This window comes from Sander lucioperca, chromosome 14 (assembly GCF_008315115.2).
Source record: "Sander lucioperca isolate FBNREF2018 chromosome 14, SLUC_FBN_1.2, whole genome shotgun sequence".
Taxonomy (NCBI): Eukaryota; Metazoa; Chordata; class Actinopteri; order Perciformes; family Percidae; genus Sander; species Sander lucioperca.
In genome coordinates this window covers 12,118,402-12,140,473 of record NC_050186.1, presented here as the reverse complement: position 1 = coordinate 12,140,473, position 22,072 = coordinate 12,118,402, and the positions used below count along the sequence as shown (strand labels likewise).

Below are 22,072 nucleotides of genomic sequence, written 5' to 3'. Positions count from 1 at the left end.
TTCAGCAAATATGACAGAAAGTTAGTTTTATAAGTCTTACCTACTGCACCTTTAAACTCCAAAATCATCCAGGTGAAAGTATTATAATTCTTAAATCAAACAAAAGTACATTTTTACCCAGCTATACACGACTCTTAGGCTATGTTCACACTTGGCGTCTTTTTTTTAAGCTGCCAGCGTCTGGCTTACATTATAATCCTGTGGAGTAAACCGTGTTTTCAAAAAAGTCCTGAGCACTTACTTTTTTTTTGAAAGTTGAAAAAAGTTTGACTTTTCTTTAAAAAATGCCCTACGTCAAGCGCTTTTTTGACAGCCGACCAATGACAAGCGGAGTAGCCAGACCTGTCGTTTCCCAGTCCCTCCTGAAAAACGTGATTATGCGATGGCATAATCCAATACATAATCAGCCAAAGTCTGCATATTTATGCGGGGGCCGCATTTTTTCAAATACAGCGCACTTTCACCGCATAAATTGCCGATTTCCGCGCAAAATATGGGCTTGCATGATTTCATAATCCCCGCATTTTCGTTCCAAAAAAGTCACATATATCTTAGCAGAAAGTTGAAAAATGTTGCGTTTACTTCACACAAGAGCAGCCATTTTCCCCTGTTGCCATGGGAACGTTATGAAGTGACGTAATTACGTGACGTGAACCTCATCGAAAAGCTGCAAACCCCGCGATGAAGCCACGATGGAACCGCAGTTTTTGCAAGTCCCCCAATTTCATCGCATAAAATTGCATAAATATCCCGCATATTCCATCGCATTTTTTAAGAAAACGTCAAGGATTTTTGCCCGCAACAATCACAAAAAAACTTTTCTGGAAGGACTGGTTTCCACAGTTGGTGCACAGCGAGTTATACGGTACGACCAGGTGCTTCCTGTACAGGAAACTCGCTTTTTTTTTAATCTAACGTTAGCAGCACCGCTCTCTCTCTCTGTTCTCTCACTAGCTCGCTCCTTTGTTTTGTCTCACGTTAGCACTGCTCCTCATAGCGCTCCACGATACTGTAGCAGTAGCTGTTGTTGTAGTGACAAAGGACGCTCTCGGCTGCTTTTTTGAACCAAAACGCTGCCAGCTTTTCTTTCAACTTTTTCTTGTCAAAGAAGGCGCCAAGTGTGAACATAGCCTTACGATAGGTCTGGACCCCTTGTATATTTCTTTCGTACCTCACGAGAAAAATCTAAAATATGAACGTGACACTTTATAGCAGGGGTCTCAAACTCCATTTACCTGGGGGCCGCTCGAGGCAGAGTGTGGGTCAGGCTGGGCCGCGTCAAGTATTCAACAAAAGTATTCTTTGTTTGCTTTCTTAAATAAATCTTGTTGCCTCAATAGACATTTTTTAAGATTGGCGACCCGGTTCTTTCTCTCATCTCCCTGGTATGTTGTATACTCCTCAGCATGTCTAGTTGAGTAATGACGTCTGATGTCATATTTCTTGTACACCACAACTTTCTCTGTGCGTATGACACACGTAGAGGTGCTCCTGTGCTCGATAACAAAATATTCCGTCTCCAACTTTCACTGAAATTGCCTGAGCTCGTCGCCAACCTTTCTCTTCACGGCACGTTTTGAGAGAGACATGACTGGAACTGGGTGAAGGCATATATTTTCCGTCACTCTGGAACACGTTTCAACCAAGTGACTAACGTTGATACTACTTCGCGGTTGGCTAGCTTGACTGCCGTTGACAACAAACGCCGCAGTCACGAGACTAGCTATGGTAGCCCGTAAGTGATAAAAACGCGGCACACGCAACGACTCAGCAAAAAGGTGCGTTTCAGAACAACGTGCGGGCCACAGTAGGGGGGCCACAAAATATCAGCCCGCTGGCCTCAATTGGCCCCCAGGCCGCGAGTTTAAGACCCATGCTTTATAACGACTGTGTTTGTACGAGTGTTTCTTGCACGTGGCCCGTTGTGCGTCAGTGACGTGTTCGGTGTTCAGAAGAAGCTCGGCTCACTCGCCACAGGAGGATAAATGTGTCGTGACAATATTTAAGTTTTGTCACTTTAAGAGTGTTAGTCGGCCATCTCGAGCTTCCTTTTCATGTTATTCTCATTTCTGTTACCTTTGAGCTCTGCCAAGATTCTTCTGCTATGCTTTCATTGTCTTAAAATTCATACTTTTTTTGATCGAGCTGCTGTTAACTTCATGAGTAACACGGCGTCCTCTTCCGTTGCTGACCAGTATTTTCCCAGCTCCAGCTCGAATACCAATGATTTTTCTTCACTTTCAGAGATTTTACGATGTCCGCTTTAGTTTTTTTTTCTCAGATCAGAGTTTGCACAGCTGATGAGATCTTTAAATCACATTTTATGGCTCTTTTGGCATTTTGAAAGTCATCTCACATCTTTTTTTAATTTTAATTCTTTAGAAGTAGCGATTATAAATGTACAAGCTTTGTGAAAACTTTTAAATGAATAGTTTAACATGTTGTGAAAAATGCCTATTAGTTGTTTTTTTTTACAAAGACTTAAGAGAAGATTGATATCACTCTCAGATCTTTCAGTTAAAGATAAAGCTACAGCCAGCAGCTGGTTTGCCTAGCTTAGCATAAAGCAAAAGCAAGAATAAACGGCAGAATATCTGCCAGAGTGAGACCTCTTCCTGCTGTCTGTGTGTGTGGAACAGCCAATGGGATCTCTCTCTCTCTCTCGCGTTTCCCCCTCTCATTCCCCCTGATCTAAACCGGAGACATTTAGAAATATTTCGGACTTGTTTTGGTTTGGTATCGGCGGGGTTGTGTTGCAGTCTCAACGGCCGCAAACGGAGACCTTTGGAAACACCGACACTGATTTAATGAGCCATTCGCAGTTTCACTGTACCGGCCGTGTGTACTTAGGCTTGCCTGGCTTAATCTTTGATACGAGCATATGTAATGTATATGCAACGTTTCGCCGCCTGATTGGGTCTTATCAGTCATGACGTCTCGTTCTCTGAGACTAAAGCTACCAACTTTACCATGGCAACTACCAGCGGTGGGCGGAGTATACACGCTGCCTCCTGTTTATGTCCAGTATACCAGAATGTTGATGAGATATTTTGGTTTGGGCGTGTTAGTTTAAACAGAGATTAGTTCTTCTACTGGAGCTAAAAACACTTGAGTGCACGGCAATCACTTTTGGCTCAAAACTCTGCTTAAAAACCAAAACGTAGCGATGTAAATGTAGCCTTATCTTATCGATTCCATTTCCCCTAAAGCCTGAGACACACCAGGCCGATAATCGGCCGTCGGACAGTCTGGCGAGGTCAGTGACTCGAGTCTGTTTGGTGTGTTCCGTGCCGTCGTCCGTCGGAGGGGCCGTCGGTCTTCATTTTGGCCGATTTGACATGTTGAATCGGAAGGCGGGCAGTTGGACTCAAATGACCCATCTGATTGGTGGAGAGCTAACCAGGAAACGGGGAGCGGGATGAGCGTGACTAGAGTCTCTCAAAATCTGACAAAAATCTTTTAAACTGACCTTTGTTGATCTGAAATGAAGACCGATTCAGCAACTTCACGGCCTATTTCTCGCTTAAAATGTTTTCAGAAACCTGTTTCGGTGAACTATTTTAGTCCAATATGAGATCGACAATACAGATTAGCGCCACCTGCTGTTATGGAGACGTATTACGTCTCGTCTCTTTGGTGTGTTCGGAGGCACTTTTGGACCAACTCGGGGAGACTGATCAGTCCAACTGCCTTTTCTGCCGAGGGTCGGCCGTCTGGTTGGTGTGTCACGACCTTTAGGGGTGGAGTTGAAACGGGTCACATGCTTACTTCACAGATTAGAGAATTTATTTTGATTCAATGGTGATTTACAGTTTTACCGGATTCAAACCAAAACCAAATTTTCCAAACAATTTCAATAAAACGATTCTACTGGAATCGTAATACCAAGTTGGAACCGGTTCTCGATGCCCAATCCTACTCCCAACCCTGCGGCCAATCGCCGGATGGCTTCCGTTGGTCTGAACTAAAGGTGTAATGTTTTTTCCCCGACGCTATCCGACATGCAGTTTTGAAGAAGTATACTGGCAGCGTAAGCCTTTCCTGTCTGTAGCTTCATATTTAGCAAACCACGGTTCAACGTTAAGGTTTTTTTTCACTTTCCCAAAAGTCCATTTTTGCTGGCTGCTTCACAAATAGTTCAGTTTCTATCTGTAACTTGTTTGACCGCATACATTTTTCATAGAGTGAGTTGGAAAAACTTTCTAAACCTACAATAGCTGCAAACCAGACATGTTTTATGCAAAACAATAATCATGTAAAGAACTTAACAGCACTTAAAAAAAACATTGGGTAACACTTTACTTGAAGGTATCTACGTAAGAGTGACACGACACTGTCATGAACACATGAACTCTAACTCTGACCATAACTTGCCATGACAAAAACCGAATGACACTCACTAAAACAAGCGTTATGTCATAAACGTTTATGACTTGTTTATAATGTTTATGACACGTTCATGACAGTGTCATGTCACTCTTATATAGATACCTTCAAGTAAAGTGTTACCAAACAAAATTAACTTTTGTGTCCACCAGCCAAATGCCTCAGTAGTGAATGTTCAAACTTTACCAGCCACTCAGTAGATAACCATAGATTAATGGCTGGCGAGTGAAGCAAATCTACCAGCCACTTGCATATTTTACCAGCATTTGGTTGAACCCTGCCGACCGGTTATAATATTTATTTGCCCGACATGGTGTTTCACTTGCCCCGGGCCATCTGGCAACCCTTATTGTTGAGTGATATCAATTTTCTCGTCTAACTCTCGGAAAAGAAAGCTAATAGACCTTTTTCACAGCAGACATGTTGACATGTCACAGTAGGAAAAGCACAGGTGTATTAAAAACCATTAATGATGGCTGCATTCCTCTTAGGAGAGGTCCTGGTATTGTACATGCTGACTCACTGAAATGGCTTACTGGGACACTTGATGGAATTGAGCCATCGTTAAAGGAGAATTCCGGTCAATTTCAACATGTAGCTCTGTTGTTTCGAAATTTGGAGTGCTGTCAGTAGCAAAAAAAACCAAAACAATCGGTGCTGCCTACACCGTGTTATCCTCCTGCTAGTGTTAGCACCCAACAGGCTTAAACAGGGCAAGTTTTAAACGTGTTTTAAGCCTCCTAAACATGCTCGATATGTCATTACAAGTGCCTACCCGTGTGCAGTGATTCCTTCCGAGGGAAGACAGTGAATCTGACTGCAGTAGATGTGACAGAAAGGCATAAAAGTTGTGTTAATCTAGCCAGTGCACATACCTCTGTTTATTTCCTGTTTTCCGGTCAAGTCCACACCAGTCGATTGTCGAACTCATACAATCCAATATTCCAGTCAGATTCACTGTGTTCCCTCGGAAGGAATCACTGCACATGGGGAGGCACTTGTAATGACATTTCAAGCATGTTTAGAGGCTTAAAACACGTTTAAAACTTGCCCTGTTTAAGCCTGTTGGGTGCTAACGCTAGCAGGAGGATAACACGGTGTAGGCAGCACCGATTGTTTTAGGTTTTCTCGCTACTGCTACTACAGCAGAGCTACGTGTTGAAATTGACCGGAATTCTCCTTTAAGGTTATCAATTTCAGCTGTGCTTTTCCTGCTATGACAAGTCAAAATGTCTGCTGTGAAAAAGGTCCATAGGCAGATTTCCCAAAATGTTGAACAAATGCTTTAAAAACCCATCCGTTGTTGGTTCCCTGAGCTCAGCAGGAGACCTCTCAGGTGCTGTTTGGAGCTGGAACTCACTCAGTATTTTACCAAACAGTGAAAAGCATCTGACCAGGTCCATGTATTTTCACAGCAGCTATAAGGCACTTTAGAACCATTAAAACAGTGCAGGTTTTCAATCGGGTAATTACAACAGGGATAATCAAATGTATCCTCTTGTTTTTTTATTTTAAGCTGAATCTGAACTGCCAATTTCCGCATACATGCTGTGGTTAAAGTGGTTAATATATACTCTATAAAGTCCGAATTTAAGAGTGCATTAAGGTGTCATCCCTGTAAAATGCGGGTTAGCACCGTTTAAAGTAGCTTTGCTGAAGTCAGGTCTCTCTCTTTTTTTAGGGCACATGTCTCGTCCCAGAGTCTCACTTTTCTTTTTCAGTCAGGAACGTTTTTGTCCAAATGTATAAAATATAAACTGTATGCATAAAGATTTTTGTTTTGGGTTGTTTTTTTGTTTGTTTTTTTAATAATGAAGAGTTATTTTTGGAATCATTGGTATAAAAGTTTTAACTAAACAGAATAAGAGTTCATATTTTTGATAGGACGGTATAGGCTACATTCATTTTGCAGTTTGTGTAGCAGGATCCTTGAAGCACTGAGAGGAAGAAGAGAAAGAAAAACACTCGACCATTAATTCCAGAAACAAACTAATCTAATATATCATTTTGTCTTAAGGTGGAAAATATACAGTATAATCCCAAGATGCAATGCATAAAGATTGTGTAAGTAAAGGTGTAAAAAAATAAAGCAGCTTTACACCAGCAGTCAGCTTTTCTTTCAACTCATGTTAACTTTTTTAGCCGGTTTACTTCTTACAAATAAAAACTGAGGTAAAATCACTGTTTTTGTCAAAGGTGGCTTTGAAGAGAGCAGAGATAACGGCTTCAGTTCCCCGTCGTAAAGGGATGTCTGACAGCAAGGTGAAGCACTGAAAGTACTGTAAATATGGATAAGTACCTCATACAAACCAATAAAAAAAATCTAAACTATCCCTTTACCACTCTGTATTATCAGTAGGTTTTGGACAAAGCAGAAAGAAGTACAATGCTAATTTATCTTGAGAAAATAAAGAAAATGTCAATGTTTTTGTTGCTTTTCTCAATACATGCATACATGTCCAACCCAACGGTTAAGTCTGTTATATTTACTTACCCGATGTGGCGTTTTTCTTGCCGCGGGCCATCAGGTAACCCTGCAGCAAGAAGAGCACAGAAATCTCTCCCTTTAACAGATTATTCATGTCTCATATTAAGAAGTTTAATGTGCATCTTTTTAACAGAATTTGTGCTTTGCCAGACCTTCCTCCACAGCGCTGTGGAGGAAGGTCTGGCTAGTCCACACAGCATTCTGGGATGGGAGAAAAACGTGCTCTGGTTTATTGGCATTTCTTTGAACCAATCACAATCATCTTGGGCGGTGTTAAGCGTCGGACGGAGCCACGGCGCCCCTGCAAAATAGCCTCTGGAAGGAACTTGTTATGGTGGAACGTGTACGTTCAAAAGTAGTTTGTCGTGCAACAGAAAACTCAGATTGGACAGATAGTCTAGCTAGCTGTCTGGATTTACCCTGCAGAGATCTGAGGAGCAGTTAACCATAGTCCTCACAAATCCACCGGAGGTTAGAACGCCAACACAGAGAAAGAGGAAGGTGACGGACATCCGTAAAGCTCGACATCTGGCGGGATTTCTGGCAGAACGAGAGCAATCCCGGAAGTGTAACGTCGTAGATATAGACTACTTTAACCATAAACTGTTAGAAGACCTAACAATTGGGCAACTGGGTAGCTCACCTGCTAGAGTGTGCGTCCACGTACAGAGGCTCAGCCCTCGACTCAGCGGCCGTGGGTTTGATTCCAACCTGCGGCCCTTTGCTGCATGTCATTCCCCCTCTCTCTCCCCCTTTACGTCTAAAGCTGTCCTGTCAGAACTAAAGGCCTGAAAATGCCGCAAAAGAAGCAAAAGTTACAATTCCTCCTCTCCATCGCGGCCTGTATGCCTGGTAGTGTTGGGTTAAAAGATTTTCTGACTTATTTTGGTGTTTTGCAGCTAAACACAGATTCCTGTTAAGAGGGTAAATCTAAGGTTTGTTGCTTAAAGGACAATTCCGGCGCAAAATTAACCTAGGGGTTAATAACACGTGTAAGGAGTCGACCGTTCTCTGGGATCTGTTTTCATGCTAATCGAATGTGTGTCTAGTTTGAAACAAGCTAGCGCAAACCGCTGATTAGCTTATAACGCTAGCTTTCGGGGCACAGGGTAAATCCCTATTTCTATACCACTAACAAGGCTCAAAATAGCATCACACTTCCACGGTAGCATAATGAGGGTCGCTACATGTAAACCGAAGCATTGAGAACTTTGTAAGTGTACAGACAGTTTATAACGACAGTAGCGTTCGTGTTTACATTCGGCCGCCATCTTGGTTAACAGTCATGACCAGTCGAACGACGAACGCTGTGTAACCATAGACAGTATATAAACTGGACCAACAGATCCCGTTGCTCTGGACGGAGACCAGTGAAGGCCGTTAGAAGCACTTTTCCGGTGATGGCTGAGCGTTACTGAGCAGCCTCCAACTGAGAGAGACGACGTAAATGTGACGTTAGCAACCTGTCTGAAAGTTGGAAGTCTTCTGGTAGCTGTACCAAGAGAAATCTCAATCATTCCCAATCTAGCAGAGACGGAGAGCGTAGGTATATGTAAGGAGATAACATAGGCACAGGCTAATTATTGCTAACTAAAATGATAGTTAACATTAGTAATTAAACTTAAACAGCGAATGCAAGTTGAAACTGCCTGAGAGCTTCTCCTGTACTATACGGTAATTCCTCTACTGTGCGACAGTAAGTCACGTGGTTATGACACAATCGTTTGCCTATTTTTATAAAAACGTCTGCTACGGAGCCATAACGTGAGGTACAAGGTAATGGAGCCTTTTATACATTGTCGTGTTTCTTTAGAAATAAACAATGGACAAATAGTCTTTAAACGCTTCAGATGTAAAGTTATTCTCTGTCAAAGTGACGTCAAAATGAATGGCAGTCAATGGAATGCTAACGGGAGGTGATGGCTTGGTAGCATCAAAATGACGCCATAGGAGCTACGCGTTTGGGGGAGAGGCTTACCCCCTTGTGTGCAACCAGTAACATAGCTCAAACACAGTGTTCGTGGTTCGACTGATCATGACTGTTTTCCAAGATGCCGCCGATCTTTTTAATAAACTGTCTGTACACTTACAAAGTTCTCAATGCTTCGGTTAACATGTAGGGATCCTCATTATGCTACCGTGGAAGTGTGGTGCTATTTTGAGCCTTGTTAGTGGTGTAGAAATAAGGATTTACCCTCTGCCCCGAAGGCTAGCGTCATAAGCTAATCACCAGTTTGCAATAATCTTTGGGGGGCTTTTCCCCTTATTATATAGTGACAGTGGATAGACAGGAAAGGGGGAGAGAGATGGGGGATGACAGGTTGGATTCGAACCCGCACCGCTGCAAAGGACTCAGCCTACATGGACGTACGCTCTTACTGGGTGAGCTAGAGGCTCCCTAAAAAGGCAAATTTAAGAAGATATATGAAAATGCCCTCAGACCTCAGAGGGTTAACGTAAAACAGACGAGGAGGGGGAGTCGACATGTTTCACCTGCTGTGCAAATAACCTCAAAACAAACACGGAGAGTCTCTGGACGGCTGATTGATCTCGACAAAGTACACACCATATTATTTTCCTTATTTGAACTTTGGAGCTTTGGAAACGGAGTAATTGAGTTTTGAAAATAGTTCCTATAGGGAGTTTATTCTCTCTAGGGCAGTGGCTCTCAAGCTTTTTTCAGTAATGTACCCCCTTTTAACTGTTTTTTTAAGCCATGTACCTCCTAACCAGCGTGAATATTGTTTTGTAGAGAAAAAAAGTCTATATAAAGAGGAACAATACAGCGATGTCAGCGATAGATTTACTAAACAGCCTTGTAACTGAAAAACCATTTAAATTCAGATGGAAAAACCCAGACAAAACCTTGGAAAAAGACGGTAGAAAGAAGGACGTTGAAAACGGTAATAAAAACTTTGAAAAAAAACAAAGAAGGAAGAAGGAAGGCAACACTAGGGCGACAAAAGTGACAAAAAATTAAAATAAGCAACAAACTTCGACAAAAGAGACAAAAACTTTGAAAAATAACTTTGAAAAAAGAGACAAAAACAAAGAACAAAAAAAAGACAGAAAAAAGTCAGGAAGAAAGGCGTGAAGAAGTCAAAACAAACGACAAAACCTTCAAAAAAGGTGACAAACTTCAAAAACAGAGACAAAAACTTTGCAAAAAACGACAAACTTGGAAAGAAAATAAAGACAGTAGAAGTAACTACAGCCTTGGCACTGAAAAACATTTAGCAAAAAATGTCACGTACCCCCTGCAATCCTCCAGAGTACCCCTAGGGGGTCACGTACCCCCTGCAGTCCTCCAAAGTACCCCTAGGGGGTCACGTACCCCCTGCAATCCTCCAGAGTACCCCTAGGGGGTCACATACCCCCTGCAGTCCTCCAAAGTACCCCTAGGGGGTCACGTACCCCCTGCAGTTCTCCAGAGTACCCCTAGGGGGACACGTACCCCCTGCAGTCCTCCAGAGTACCCCTAAGTGGACACGTACCCCCTGCAGTCCTCCAGAGTACCCCTAAGTGGACACGTACCCCCTGCAGTCCTCCAAAGTACCCCTAGGGGGTCACGTACCCCCTGCAGTTCTCCAGAGTACCCCTAGGGGGACACGTACCCCCTGCAGTTCTCCAGAGTACCCCTAGGGGGACACGTACCCCCTGCAGTCCTCCAGAGTACCCCTAAGTGGACACGTACCCCCTGCAGTCCTCCAGAGTACCCCTAAGTGGACACGTATCCCCTGCAGTCCTCCAGAGTACCCCTAGGGGGTCACGTACCCCCTGCAGTCCTCCAAAGTACCCCTAGGGGGACACGTACCCCCTGCAGTCCTCCAAAGTACCCCTAGGGGGACACGTACCCCCATTCGAGAAACCCTGGTCTAGGGTGATCAAAACAACTTTCCACGATGTCGAGATGAGAAGTTTTCCTTTCTGCTTTATGTCGTTTTGTGTAAATCATCTTTTTATTCAGAAGCACCAGCTTTTATTTTGGTGAACCTGGTATCTGGGTCCTAAAAGGGTTTTATGAGACAAAATATTGGTTTGTAATCTGTTTACTCTCTTTCATTAATTTGATTCAGCCCAGATTTCTACTTTTCTATTTCAAACTAAGACAAAGAAAGCCGTCATATCCCCACATTCTTTTACTCACGTTTTGGAAGTACAATTTTGAGGTATACTTGTACTTTTCTGCTACTTAATACTACACATCAGAGGGAAATATTGTACTTTTTACTCCGCTATTTATTCAATAACTTCAGTTACTTTGCAGATTTAAACCAAACTAAAACAAAAATGATCAACAAATAAACTATGATGTTTTTGTTATCAGTACATAATATTAATATAATCATTTCAGTAGGGATGTGACGATACACTCAACTCACGAAACATTGTTCTCAGGATGTTTTTAACACAATGAGCTGCAGACAAATGACTAAAAAATATTCCTTTATTTCTATAAACTGCAAAACATCAGAAAATACTTTTGTACTTTTACTTTGTCCAATGTGGTGATTTATTTTTCTTCCAATAATGTTTCTTTCTGTTTAAAAGTCACACGGTGACGCAACAAAGAGCTGCAGCTAAAGGGTGAAAGTCCACCTGTGTGTGTGTGTGTGTGTGTGTGTGTGTGTGTGTGTGTGTGTGTGTGTGTGTGTGTGTCTGTGTGTCTGTGTACCTGTGTGTATGTGTGTTCGTGTGTCTCTCTGTGTATCTGTGTGTGTGTTTGTCTCTCTCACTGTGTGTGTGTGTGTGTGTCTCTCTCTCTCTCTCTCTCTCTCTCTGTGTGTGTGTGTGTGTGTGTGTGTGTGTGTGTGTGTGTGTGTGTGTCTCTCTCTCTCTCTCACACTGTGTGTTTGTGTGTGTGTCTCTCTCGCTCTCACTGTGTGTGTGTGTGTCTGTCTGTCTGTCTCTCACTGTGTGTGTGTGTGTGTGTGTGTGTGTGTGTCTGTCTGTCTGTCTGTCTCTCACTGTGTGTGTGTGTGTGTGTCTGTCTGTCTGTCTGTCTGTCTGTCTGTCTGTCTGTCTGTCTGTCTCTCACTGTGTGTGTGTGTGTGTGTGTGTGTCTGTCTGTCTGTCTGTCTGTCTGTCTGTCTGTCTGAATCTCACTGTGTGTGTGTGTGTGTGTGTGTGTGTGTGTGTGTGTGTGTGTGTGTGCTTCTCACTTCCTGCAGTCTCAGTTCATTCACAGCTTCTGTCAGAGCGAGTAGTAGCAGCAGCAGTAGCAGCAGCAGCAGCCATGAGCGGACGAGTCGGAGACCTCAGCCCGAAACAGGCTGAACATTTAACTCAGGTAAAAATATTTTAAATCATAATGATTCCTATGATTTCAGTGACTCTGATTATCTGTAGATTGAGTGTTTTTACTTTGTGTTGTCTCTACGGTTTCCGTTGTGGTTTCACAGCGATCCCATGGTAACTTCAACCGTCTGCTGTGTGTTTATACTGACGCGTTTTAATCTCAGCTCTGTTCCTCTACTCACACACACTTTATAGGTAACAAGAAATAATCCAAGGCACTCGTCTTTTAGAAAAAAGATAAAATGCCTTTATTACTATACATCTGTCACATTCTAACTCAAATGCGAGTAAAAAACATCACTTGAACACATTATTTCCTGAAGAAGGCTGGACGCCGAGTGGTATGAAATCTTTAATTTATATAGCACCAAAGTGCTTCACAAAGACAAAAACGTATACATGCATAAAATATATATACAGTTGTGTTCAGAATAATAGCAGTGTGTTTAAAAAAAGTTTTAATTCCATAATATCAATGCATTGGGAACACTGCACATTCAATTCCAAATCAAAACATGACCAAAATTGATCACGTTTGTGTTCTACCTTTACAGAAAATGAAGAAAAAGGAATGTTAGGCTGTTCAAAAAAATAGGAGTATTTGCATTTTTCTTTACAAACTCAAACACAGTGTTGGTCAAGTTACTTGGAAATAGTAATTAGTTACTGATTACTGATTACTTCTCCAAGAACGTAATCCAGTTACTTTACTGATTACTTATTTTCAAAAGTAATTAGTTACTTTACTAAGTTACTTTTCAAGAACATGATGCACGACCTGAATACGCTATAAAACAATAGACCTTTCAACCTAATTCTATTCTTTCTGCATATTCTATCATCTAAAATTGAATCAAATGAAATTTTCTCTTTTTTAAAACTTGTTTTATTAGTTTCAATCTTTTAACTTTATGCACATTGCATCAAGCAAAAATTAAATTAAATGCAACAGTCTCAGACTTGAAGAAAATTGTTGAACATTTAAACCTATTTTCTGCACATTCCACCATATTTTAATGAAATAAAGGAAGTCCTTCTTCTGTTATATAATACTTATATTTCTGCATATTCCTGCATATAAAATAAATTTTTTGTAAAATCCTTCATTCGAATAGATGTAAATAAAATACAACAATGAAATAATTAAAATGAAAGTCTCTCCTGACTGTATTCCAAATTATTAACTTCTTTAACAGTAAAGTGCAGAGAGGAGTAAAAATGAGTTTACCAAAACAGAAAATGCTGTTGCATGCCACATTTAAGCTGTTAGTCCAGTCTCATTTTATGGCTACCCTGACAAGGCCCTATGTTTTTTTGTTTTCTTTCGGAGTGAAACGGTGGTTATATCGCATCAGCAGAAGCTTCTCAAACCTCCCATCACACAGTCTGTTCCTTTTCGGGGAAAGCACCAATCCACCTAAACTGAACAGCCGTTCCACTGGTGCACTGGATGGAGTTGGAGTGTTGTATTTCATGTACATCTTTTTGAGGTTTGGGAACTGACTCAGAATATCAAGCTCATACCCTGACCTTAAATAGTCAGTTACTTCCTTTTCTGCTGAGAAGCTTTCTGTGGGCTGGTTCTCAAAATCAAAAAAGTCCATTTCAGCTGGGCTGGCTGCCAGTTGGGACACATTAGCATTGCCAGCTGCAGGAGCAGCTTTACGACACTCTGTTGTCAGAAGCTCCTTCAAATGCTCTTTCCTACGCTCATCTCTCAGCCATCGAAGTTTGAACTTGGGACAAGTGGCCGCTGCAAGAAGTCCTTCTTGGCTATCCAGTACAGTATCAAAACGAATCTTGATGGCCTGTAAAATACAATATGATATAACTAAGAATATATTTATTTTACTATATAAATTGGCTATTGTAACTATTTTGTGGGCTCTACTGACCTAAATCATCTCATGTGCTATCAATACTGTATGAGATTTAATTTTGGTTGAGGCTGTTTTGACCTCTTTATTTCAATCTTCTATTGATGTTAAGATTAATATTCATGATTATGATCAATATCCCTGATATTGAACAGGGGATGAATAATTGATCTTTTCTATCATTTTAATAATTGTACTCACTGCTTAAAACAAACAAAGTGTAAGATCTGCTCACCATGAATGGTATAATAAATTCAACAAATCCACCCAAATCAATTAACAAATAATAATCTTACCTTTACAATGACATCTGGAAGGCTGGCTGTCATTCTAGAGAGGTCATCTTTCAGGGCAAGGGTCTTTGACATCAGGCCTGTGAGTGTTGGTAGTAAAGCCCCATAGGTGCACTCATCCCCTTGTAAGATGTCCAGTGCTACGGTCAGGGGCTTCATCACGGTGCAGTACTCTTGTAAGAATAGGTACTCCCTTTCATTAAGGCACTTGATTCCCAGTTTTACGCACAGGGGATTCAGCTCATTCATCGGAATTGTGATGATTCTGGAAATGGCCTCGTACAGGGAATTCCACCTTGTGGATGTGGGTACCATTAGTTTCCTGCGGCTGACTTCCTCCACTTGTTCAGAGGCTATTGTTGATCGACTTGCTTTAGTCCAAAGAGCAGAGCATTTTGCAATACTACTCCTATATACAGCTTTGGTGTCTGCACAGGAATTTAGATATTTGTCAACATCGCTTGTTGAAATGAGGTTAATTGTGTGTGATGCACACCTGTAGTGTGGAGGGAGGCTAAACTGTCCATCACCAGATGCGGTTGAAAGAACTTCCTTGACATCTGTAAAAGTCGGTTCCTCATCATCACCTTCTTCTTCATTTTCAGATTCAGACTCCAAATTACAGGGCTGATACACTCTGAATGCTTTGGCAAAATTAGATGCATTATCAGTTACAGTGGCAACAACTTTGCCATGCAGTCCATATGATGAATGGATTTCTTCAATCTCTGCTCCAGTTACATCATAGGTGTGCCTGCCTCTAATTCTCTTACATGCTAGGGCGGCCTTGTTGCGCTGTAAAGTGGAATTAATCCACTGAACTGTTACACCCATAAAACTTTTGTTATTCACCATCCAGATGTCAGCAGTGGTGGAAACAAAGTCTACATCTCCGAGTGCAGCCTTCAAATTAGCGTCCATTATGTCATATTCTCTCTCAAGGTATCCTGCAAATGACTTTCTCTGCGGCAGCTTGACACCGTGTTTGGTCGGTATTTTTTCTACGATGCGTCGGTACGATTCAGAGTCAACAGTGGAAATTGGCAGCATGTCCTCGACAATATAGCCAGCGACGAGCTTCTTCAGTTCAGCGACACTAAGTCCTGTCGCTCTTAAGTCTATTTTCACCTGTTTAGCAGGAGAGGGGCCCTCGGAGGTTCGCCCGGTGGATGTAGCCCCGGCGGTCATGTCAGTTGGGGGTTCAGGGTTTTTCTCAGAGAGTTTCTCATTCCTGTGCCGGCTTGCTAGGTGCTTGCTCAGATTTGAGGTGGAATTTTTCGCTGTAGATAAAAGTTTTCTTCCCACGCAGAGTGTACAGCGGACGCTGATGTTTTTGTCATCTTTAGCCGAGTCAAACTCAAAGTAATGTCGGTACTTCCAAGCATTAAACGCTGAATGGTCCTGCTCTCTCCCGCGCTCCATGTTGTCTCTTGTTCAACACACATGTCGGTGTTTACCACTGACGTCGCGGCGCTCATACGTCAGTCACTCACGTCACGAGACAGTCTCACGAAACCAAATCACGGTTAAGTAACGCAGTAACGCAGCCTGTTTACGGGGAAGTAGCAGTAATCTAATTACTGTTTTTGCAATTGTAATCCCTTACTTTACTCGTTACTTGAAAAAAGTAAACGGATTACAGTAACGCGTTACTTCTAACGCGTTACTGCCCATCAGTGCTCAAACATTTACTGTATAAACTGAAAAATGTCTCAAGGGTTTGCTTTACTTTGAATCACTGCACTAATATTTAGTTGATAACCATTATTTCTGAGAACTACTTCCCATCTGTGTTGCATGGAGTCGACCAACTTCTGGCACCTGTGAACAGGTATTCCAGCCCAGGACCATTGAACTACATTCCACAATTCCTCTGCATTACTGGGTTTTCCCTCAGAAACAGCATTTTTGATGTCACCCCACAAGTTTTCTATGGGATTGAGGTCTGGGGATTGGGCTGGCCACTCCATAACATCAATCTTGCTCATCTGGAACCAAGACTTTGCTCGCTTACTGGTGCGTTTTGGGTCATTGTCTTGTTGAAAGACCAATTTCAAAGGCATTTCCTCTTCAGCATAAGGCAACATGACCTCTTCAAGTATTTTGATGTATTGAAACTGATCCTTGATCCATGGTATGTGATAAATAGGCCCAACACCACAGTATGAAAAACATCCCCATAACATGATTTTTGCACCACCATGCTTTACTGTCTTCACAGTGCACTGTGGCTTGAATTCAGTGCATGGGGGTTGTCGGACAAACTGTCTGCGGCCCCTAGACCCAAAAAGAACAATTTTGCTCTCATCAGTCCACAGGATGTGGCCCCATTTCTCCTTTGGCCAGTCAATGTGTCCTTTGGCAAATTTCAACCTATTCAGTACATGTCTTTTTTTCAGCAATGGGACTTTGCGGAGCTTCTAGCTAATAGCTTTGCTTCACATAGCCTTCTTCTGATCGTAACAGTACTCACAGGTAACTTTAAGTCTTCTTTGATTTTCCTGGAGCTGATCATTGGTTGAGCCTTTGCCATTTTAGCTATTCTTCGATCCATTCGAATGGTAGTTGACCGTTTTTTCCCACGTCGTTCAGGCTTTGGATGCCATTTCAACCCATTTGAAATCATTTTGGCTGAGCAGCCTATAATTTTCTGCACTTCTTTATATGTTTTCCCCTCTCCAATCAACTTTTAAATCAAAGTACGCTGTTATAAGATAATAAGATAAGATATACTTTATTGTCCCCGAAGGGAAATTTGTTTTGGACTCTGTCCGTTCTGCAGCGTTACAAAGACAACACAAAATACAGAAAAAACAACACAAAATACAATTATCTCTCAACACATACTCTTATGCAACACAAACATGCTTCCATATACATATAGTAAGCACATTAACTACTCCTTTCATTGGCACTTCCCATCGAACAACCCCGTCGGCTGTATTCTCCGCAATAAGTGTGGCTCAGCCCTTGCACAGTACAATGTTACACAGCTAACGTATTGCCTAACCCTACATATTGCTCAAATTACACAATGTACTTGACATATTGCACAACCCCAATAGCCTACGTATCGCACAACTTGCATAATGCACTGACAATGCACAACCTCAATAAACTACGCGTTGGACAAATGACATAACGCACAACCAAATAGCCTACGTATTGCACAACTAACATATTGCATAACCCCCAATAGCCTAACGTATTGCACAATGACATGATGCCATTCCTCAGAGCAATGTCTGTAACGACCCATTTTGCTGAGTATTTCAGTGTGCATGCACTACATTTGCTTCCTTCCTTCCTTAAATATGGGCCGTAATTGACACCTGATTCTTCACAGAATCAATCACCTCACTAATTGAACACAACACTGCTATTATTTTGAACATGCCCCTTTCAATTACAGATTCAATTACACCGAATGACCAGCATGTATGTCATGACTGTTGGGTCTGTTGGTTTTCTATGACTCTACAACACTTACTAGTAAATTATTTGCCATGTAGAAATATCACTTCTACCAAAAAATTTGATTTATGAGGTTAGTGATGTTGGACTGCTATTATTTTGAACACAACTGTATATATATATATATATATATATATATATATATATATATATATATATATATATATATATATATATATATACACAGTACTGCTCATAAGTATTCATACCCATGCTAAAGTTGACTAAAAAAAGGAATAAAAAAATCATCTTTTGGAAATTGATCTTAATGCCTTAATTAAAAAAATGAGGAAAAATCCATTCTTTAAGGACACCAGTTTTTTTGTGAATGAATAATGTATTGTAAATAAATAAATGTTCTTCCTTAAAATACAGGGGCCATAATTATACACACCCCTATGTTAAATTCCCATAGAGGCAGGCAGATTTTTATTTTTGAAGGCCAGTTATTTCATGGATCCAGGATACTATGCATCCTGATAAAGTTCCCTTGGCCTTTGGAATTAAAATAGCCCCACATCATCACATCCCCTTCACCATACCTAGAGATTGGCATGGGGTACTTTCCATAAAATCATCTAAACCAGCTATTAGGCTAACTGAAATAAAACCATGCCAGTCTCTAGGTATGGTGAAGGGGATGTGATGATGTGGGGCTATTTTAATTCCAAAGGCCAAGGGAACTTTATCAGGATGCATAGTATCCTGGATCCATGAAATAACTGGCCTTTAAAAATAAACATCTGCCTGCCTCTATGGGAATTTAACATAGGGGTGTACTTACTTATGCCCCCTGTATTTTAAGGAAGAACATTTATTTATTTACGATACATTATTCATTCACAAAGAAAATTGGTGTCCTTAAAGAATGGATTTTTCCTCATTTTTTTAATTAAGGCATTAAGATCAATTTGCAATTTGTTCACATGACTATATATATATATATATATATATATATATATACACAAATTGAAATCTGATAAAAGAAGAGCAGGTGAAACAAGTGAAAGCCAGAGAATAAAAGTGTGTGTTAAGGTGCGTCCTGAGAGCGTCCACAGACTCTGTCCTGGCCTTCAGCGTCGTTATTAAAGTAAGATGTCTGATTGATGTGTCTGCCTCCAGTTCCGGGCGAGGATCCAGGACATCGTCCCCTCGCTGCCCGCGCAGCACGACCACTACCTCCTGCGCTGGCTCCGAGGTGAGGCTGCCTCCTCCGCTCACACACTCACACCTGCACTCAGCTTCTTCTCCGTGTGGTTACCAAAACAACCATCCTGCAGCGCTGCAACTACAAAGTGACTTCTTTAACCCTCCTGTTGTCCTCAGGGTCAAACTTGACCCAAGTTTCTACAAAATAAATATGGGTTCTTTTAACCAAATTGCCCAAAATTAACAACACGGTCGGTTCAATACAACATTCTGGATGTTATATTATATTTTACAGCATTTGGAAAAAAATTTAAATGGTTTAAAAACCATTTCCTGACTAAACTCTGACAAAAGGCATACTCGGATTTTAACTCAATTGTCTAGAATATTTCATAATTTCTGCTTTTTAACTCAAAAAATAGGTATAAAATCATATAAATGAGGATAATTGACCATGAATTTTGAAAAATAATTGTAAAACTTGTGGTAATAAGTTGGTTTAAGGGGTGCATAAACTGGCGGAAGCTGGGGGAAAAGCATAGAAAACGTTGAATAAAGCAAGAAAAAAATATTAAAGAAACATAAAAAACAATAGTGTTTTCAGTTTTTCACAAGGGTTAATACAAAGAGAAGAGAAACTGCCAAAGATACACAGATTAGTAGGAAACATAAAGAATTACAAACTACAGACAAATGAAAAAACACCAGAAGATACAGAATAATAAGTGTTGTCAGAGCATATCTTTAAACAAAAGTTTGAACCCCAAAGACATAAAATTATTCAATATTTCACCAACAAATCAAAGATTAGAGAAAAGTCCAAACAAATAAAAACAGATGTGTGTTTCAGAACTTAGTTTCTAATCCGTCTCCTCTCCCATTAATCATCTCTCGACCCCTCAGATTTATCTGGTGACCCTTCGAAGGGGCCCGACCCCTAGGTTGGGAACCTCTGGACTAAAGTAACTGTTTATAAAGTAATTAATGTAGCTCCACCTGGAGCAGCGACAGCAGTAACATGCTGCTCAGTATTAATATCTAATAATGTCACATTAGATTCAACTTTATTTTCATTGTGCAGAAAGACAGAGAGAGAGAAATGCAGTTTGCGTCCAACCAGAAGTGCAAAAAAGCAGAAAAAGTGCAATGTGATATACAAAGTATAGACAGGTGGTGCATACGCTAGACTGTTTTTACTGAAAATACTTGAGATAAACAAGCATATTACCTCCAATTTGCAGAATCTGGAGAGACACAGGGCGTCACGAAGCCGCGTCCGCACCGCCATCTTGTGTAATATGCTGCGTTCCAGGCAACCGGTAACTCATGTTTTCACAACCTTCTCCCCGGTGAAAGTGCCCTGGGACGGCAGTCAAACCCGTAACTTACTCCCCGTGAACTCGTACCAGATCGTTGTACTCCCAGTTACAGTTTTTGACGTCTCACACACACATAAACAACAACGGCGACCCCTGTTGATGCTGTACAGACGCCGGTGATTAACGGTGAGAAATAGAAATAAATAGACATAAATAGGCAACGTAAAGTAATTCTGCACATTGTAATCAAAACAATACACATACGATTGTGTACTACTACAGGTTATGTTGTCGACTAGAAATCGCTAGTATCAGCTAGCGCAAGCTAACATCAAAGGTAGGTAGCCGCTAGCTAACGCTAATGCTAGCTAGAAGGGTTTGTCGTGACTTTGCCTGGAACGCTACCAAGTCGTGAGTCGACTTGAAGTCGTAACTTACGGGCTAAAAATTGTGTCTGGAACGCAGCATTAGTCACAGGAGACATGTTACTGCACAACGAGGACTTTTACTAAGGACATATGACATAAGAGGAACCTTTAATAGCCCTGTGGGGAGGGGGAGCCTGCGGCCTGCGTAGCTCACCTGGTAGAGCACACAGAGGCTCAGGTTCGACTCCGACCCACGGCCTTTTGCTGCATGTCATTCCCCCTTTCTCTCCTCTTTCATGTCCAAGCTGTCCTGTCCTAATAAAGGCCCTAAAATGCCACAAAAAAAAATATTGTCTTAGCAGCAACCTCTAAGTACATGTACTGAACATGCTTATAGGTAGAGTTTGGACTTCTACTTGTAGTGGAGTATTTTTAAATAAACAAATACATTGTTCAAAGTCTTTGGTCTTTAGTTTAAAGGGTCAGAAGAAAAGATAAGCCTTTATTGATTGGCCAGAAAATGTGGTTGTCACAGCGATACAGAGACAGCAACAGAGCAGATAAATAAAAATAAAAGGAAAACTCTGCATGCAGGAATAGTAATATACAGCTGTATGTAAAATATATATATAATATATTTTTTTTAACACACTCGGATCGGTACTTGGTATCGGCCGATACGCAAGTTCAGGTATTAGTTAGTTTAGTTTATTTTGAACTTGTTAATAATATATATATATATATATATATATATATATATATTAAATTTTAAAATAACAGATAAATAAGAACATCTAACAACAATCTTCCAAAATTATTGTAAGTTATTCAAATAAGAAATTCCCACGTTCAAAAAGGAGTAGGAAGAAGTTAGAAGAAAAAAAAGTTTTCTGGTCCTATACCCTCTTTTTCTATTTTTATACTTTAGTTAAATACAAAACAAATTGATGCTTCACTTATTTATACATGTTTACATACCCAAACATGTACCGTATATATCTACCTACCTACACGCACATTAACACATGCATACACATTTTTTTTCTTTTCCATTTATCTACTTTGTTTCCTTCTATCTACATCAAACTGAACAATAATATAATAATAATATCCAAACTAGACTTAGTATATAAGCCCAGGAACCATACAGTCAGTATACAATACTATCCCCTCGAGTCCTTTTCGTATCGGAATCGGGAATTAAAAAATGGGATGGAACATACAGTATGTAGAGGTACAGATGAACTATTATCAGTATCATGTATGTAGAGTTTCTCCTGTTATCTGTTGTTGAGCTGCAGGTTCGTGGACGTTCAGGACATCGTGTCTGTTAGAGTTCATAGTTCAGCGCGGCTCGGATCGATCAGGGGACTCTGTGACAGTAGATCAATATTTGCATTGGCTCTGAACTTTGGACAGT

At 40.9% G+C, this 22,072-nt stretch overlaps 1 protein-coding gene and 1 long non-coding RNA gene across 3 annotated transcripts in view; both read left to right on the top strand.

Moving 5' to 3' along the window:
- The first annotated feature begins 1,875 nt into the window (after nucleotides 1-1,875).
- On the top strand, nucleotides 1,876-2,451 carry LOC118493111. Its single transcript, XR_004895073.1, has 2 exons — nucleotides 1,876-1,939; nucleotides 2,025-2,451. It is a non-coding gene; the product is annotated as an uncharacterized LOC118493111 (long non-coding RNA).
- Nucleotides 2,452-12,010: 9,559 nt separating this feature from the next.
- sec14l7 (SEC14-like lipid binding 7) overlaps nucleotides 12,011-22,072 on the top strand; it is a 21,610-nt gene continuing 11,548 nt past the window's right edge. The window contains exons 1-2 of one of the 2 annotated variants that reach the window (XM_035991782.1): nucleotides 12,011-12,164; nucleotides 18,939-19,014. In XM_035991782.1, the coding sequence (XP_035847675.1) occupies nucleotides 12,111-12,164; nucleotides 18,939-19,014 (130 nt within the window). In that variant the 5' untranslated portion in view covers nucleotides 12,011-12,110. The remainder of the gene's footprint in view (nucleotides 12,165-18,938; nucleotides 19,015-22,072) is intronic. The other variant, XR_004895072.1, reaches the window with a different exon arrangement.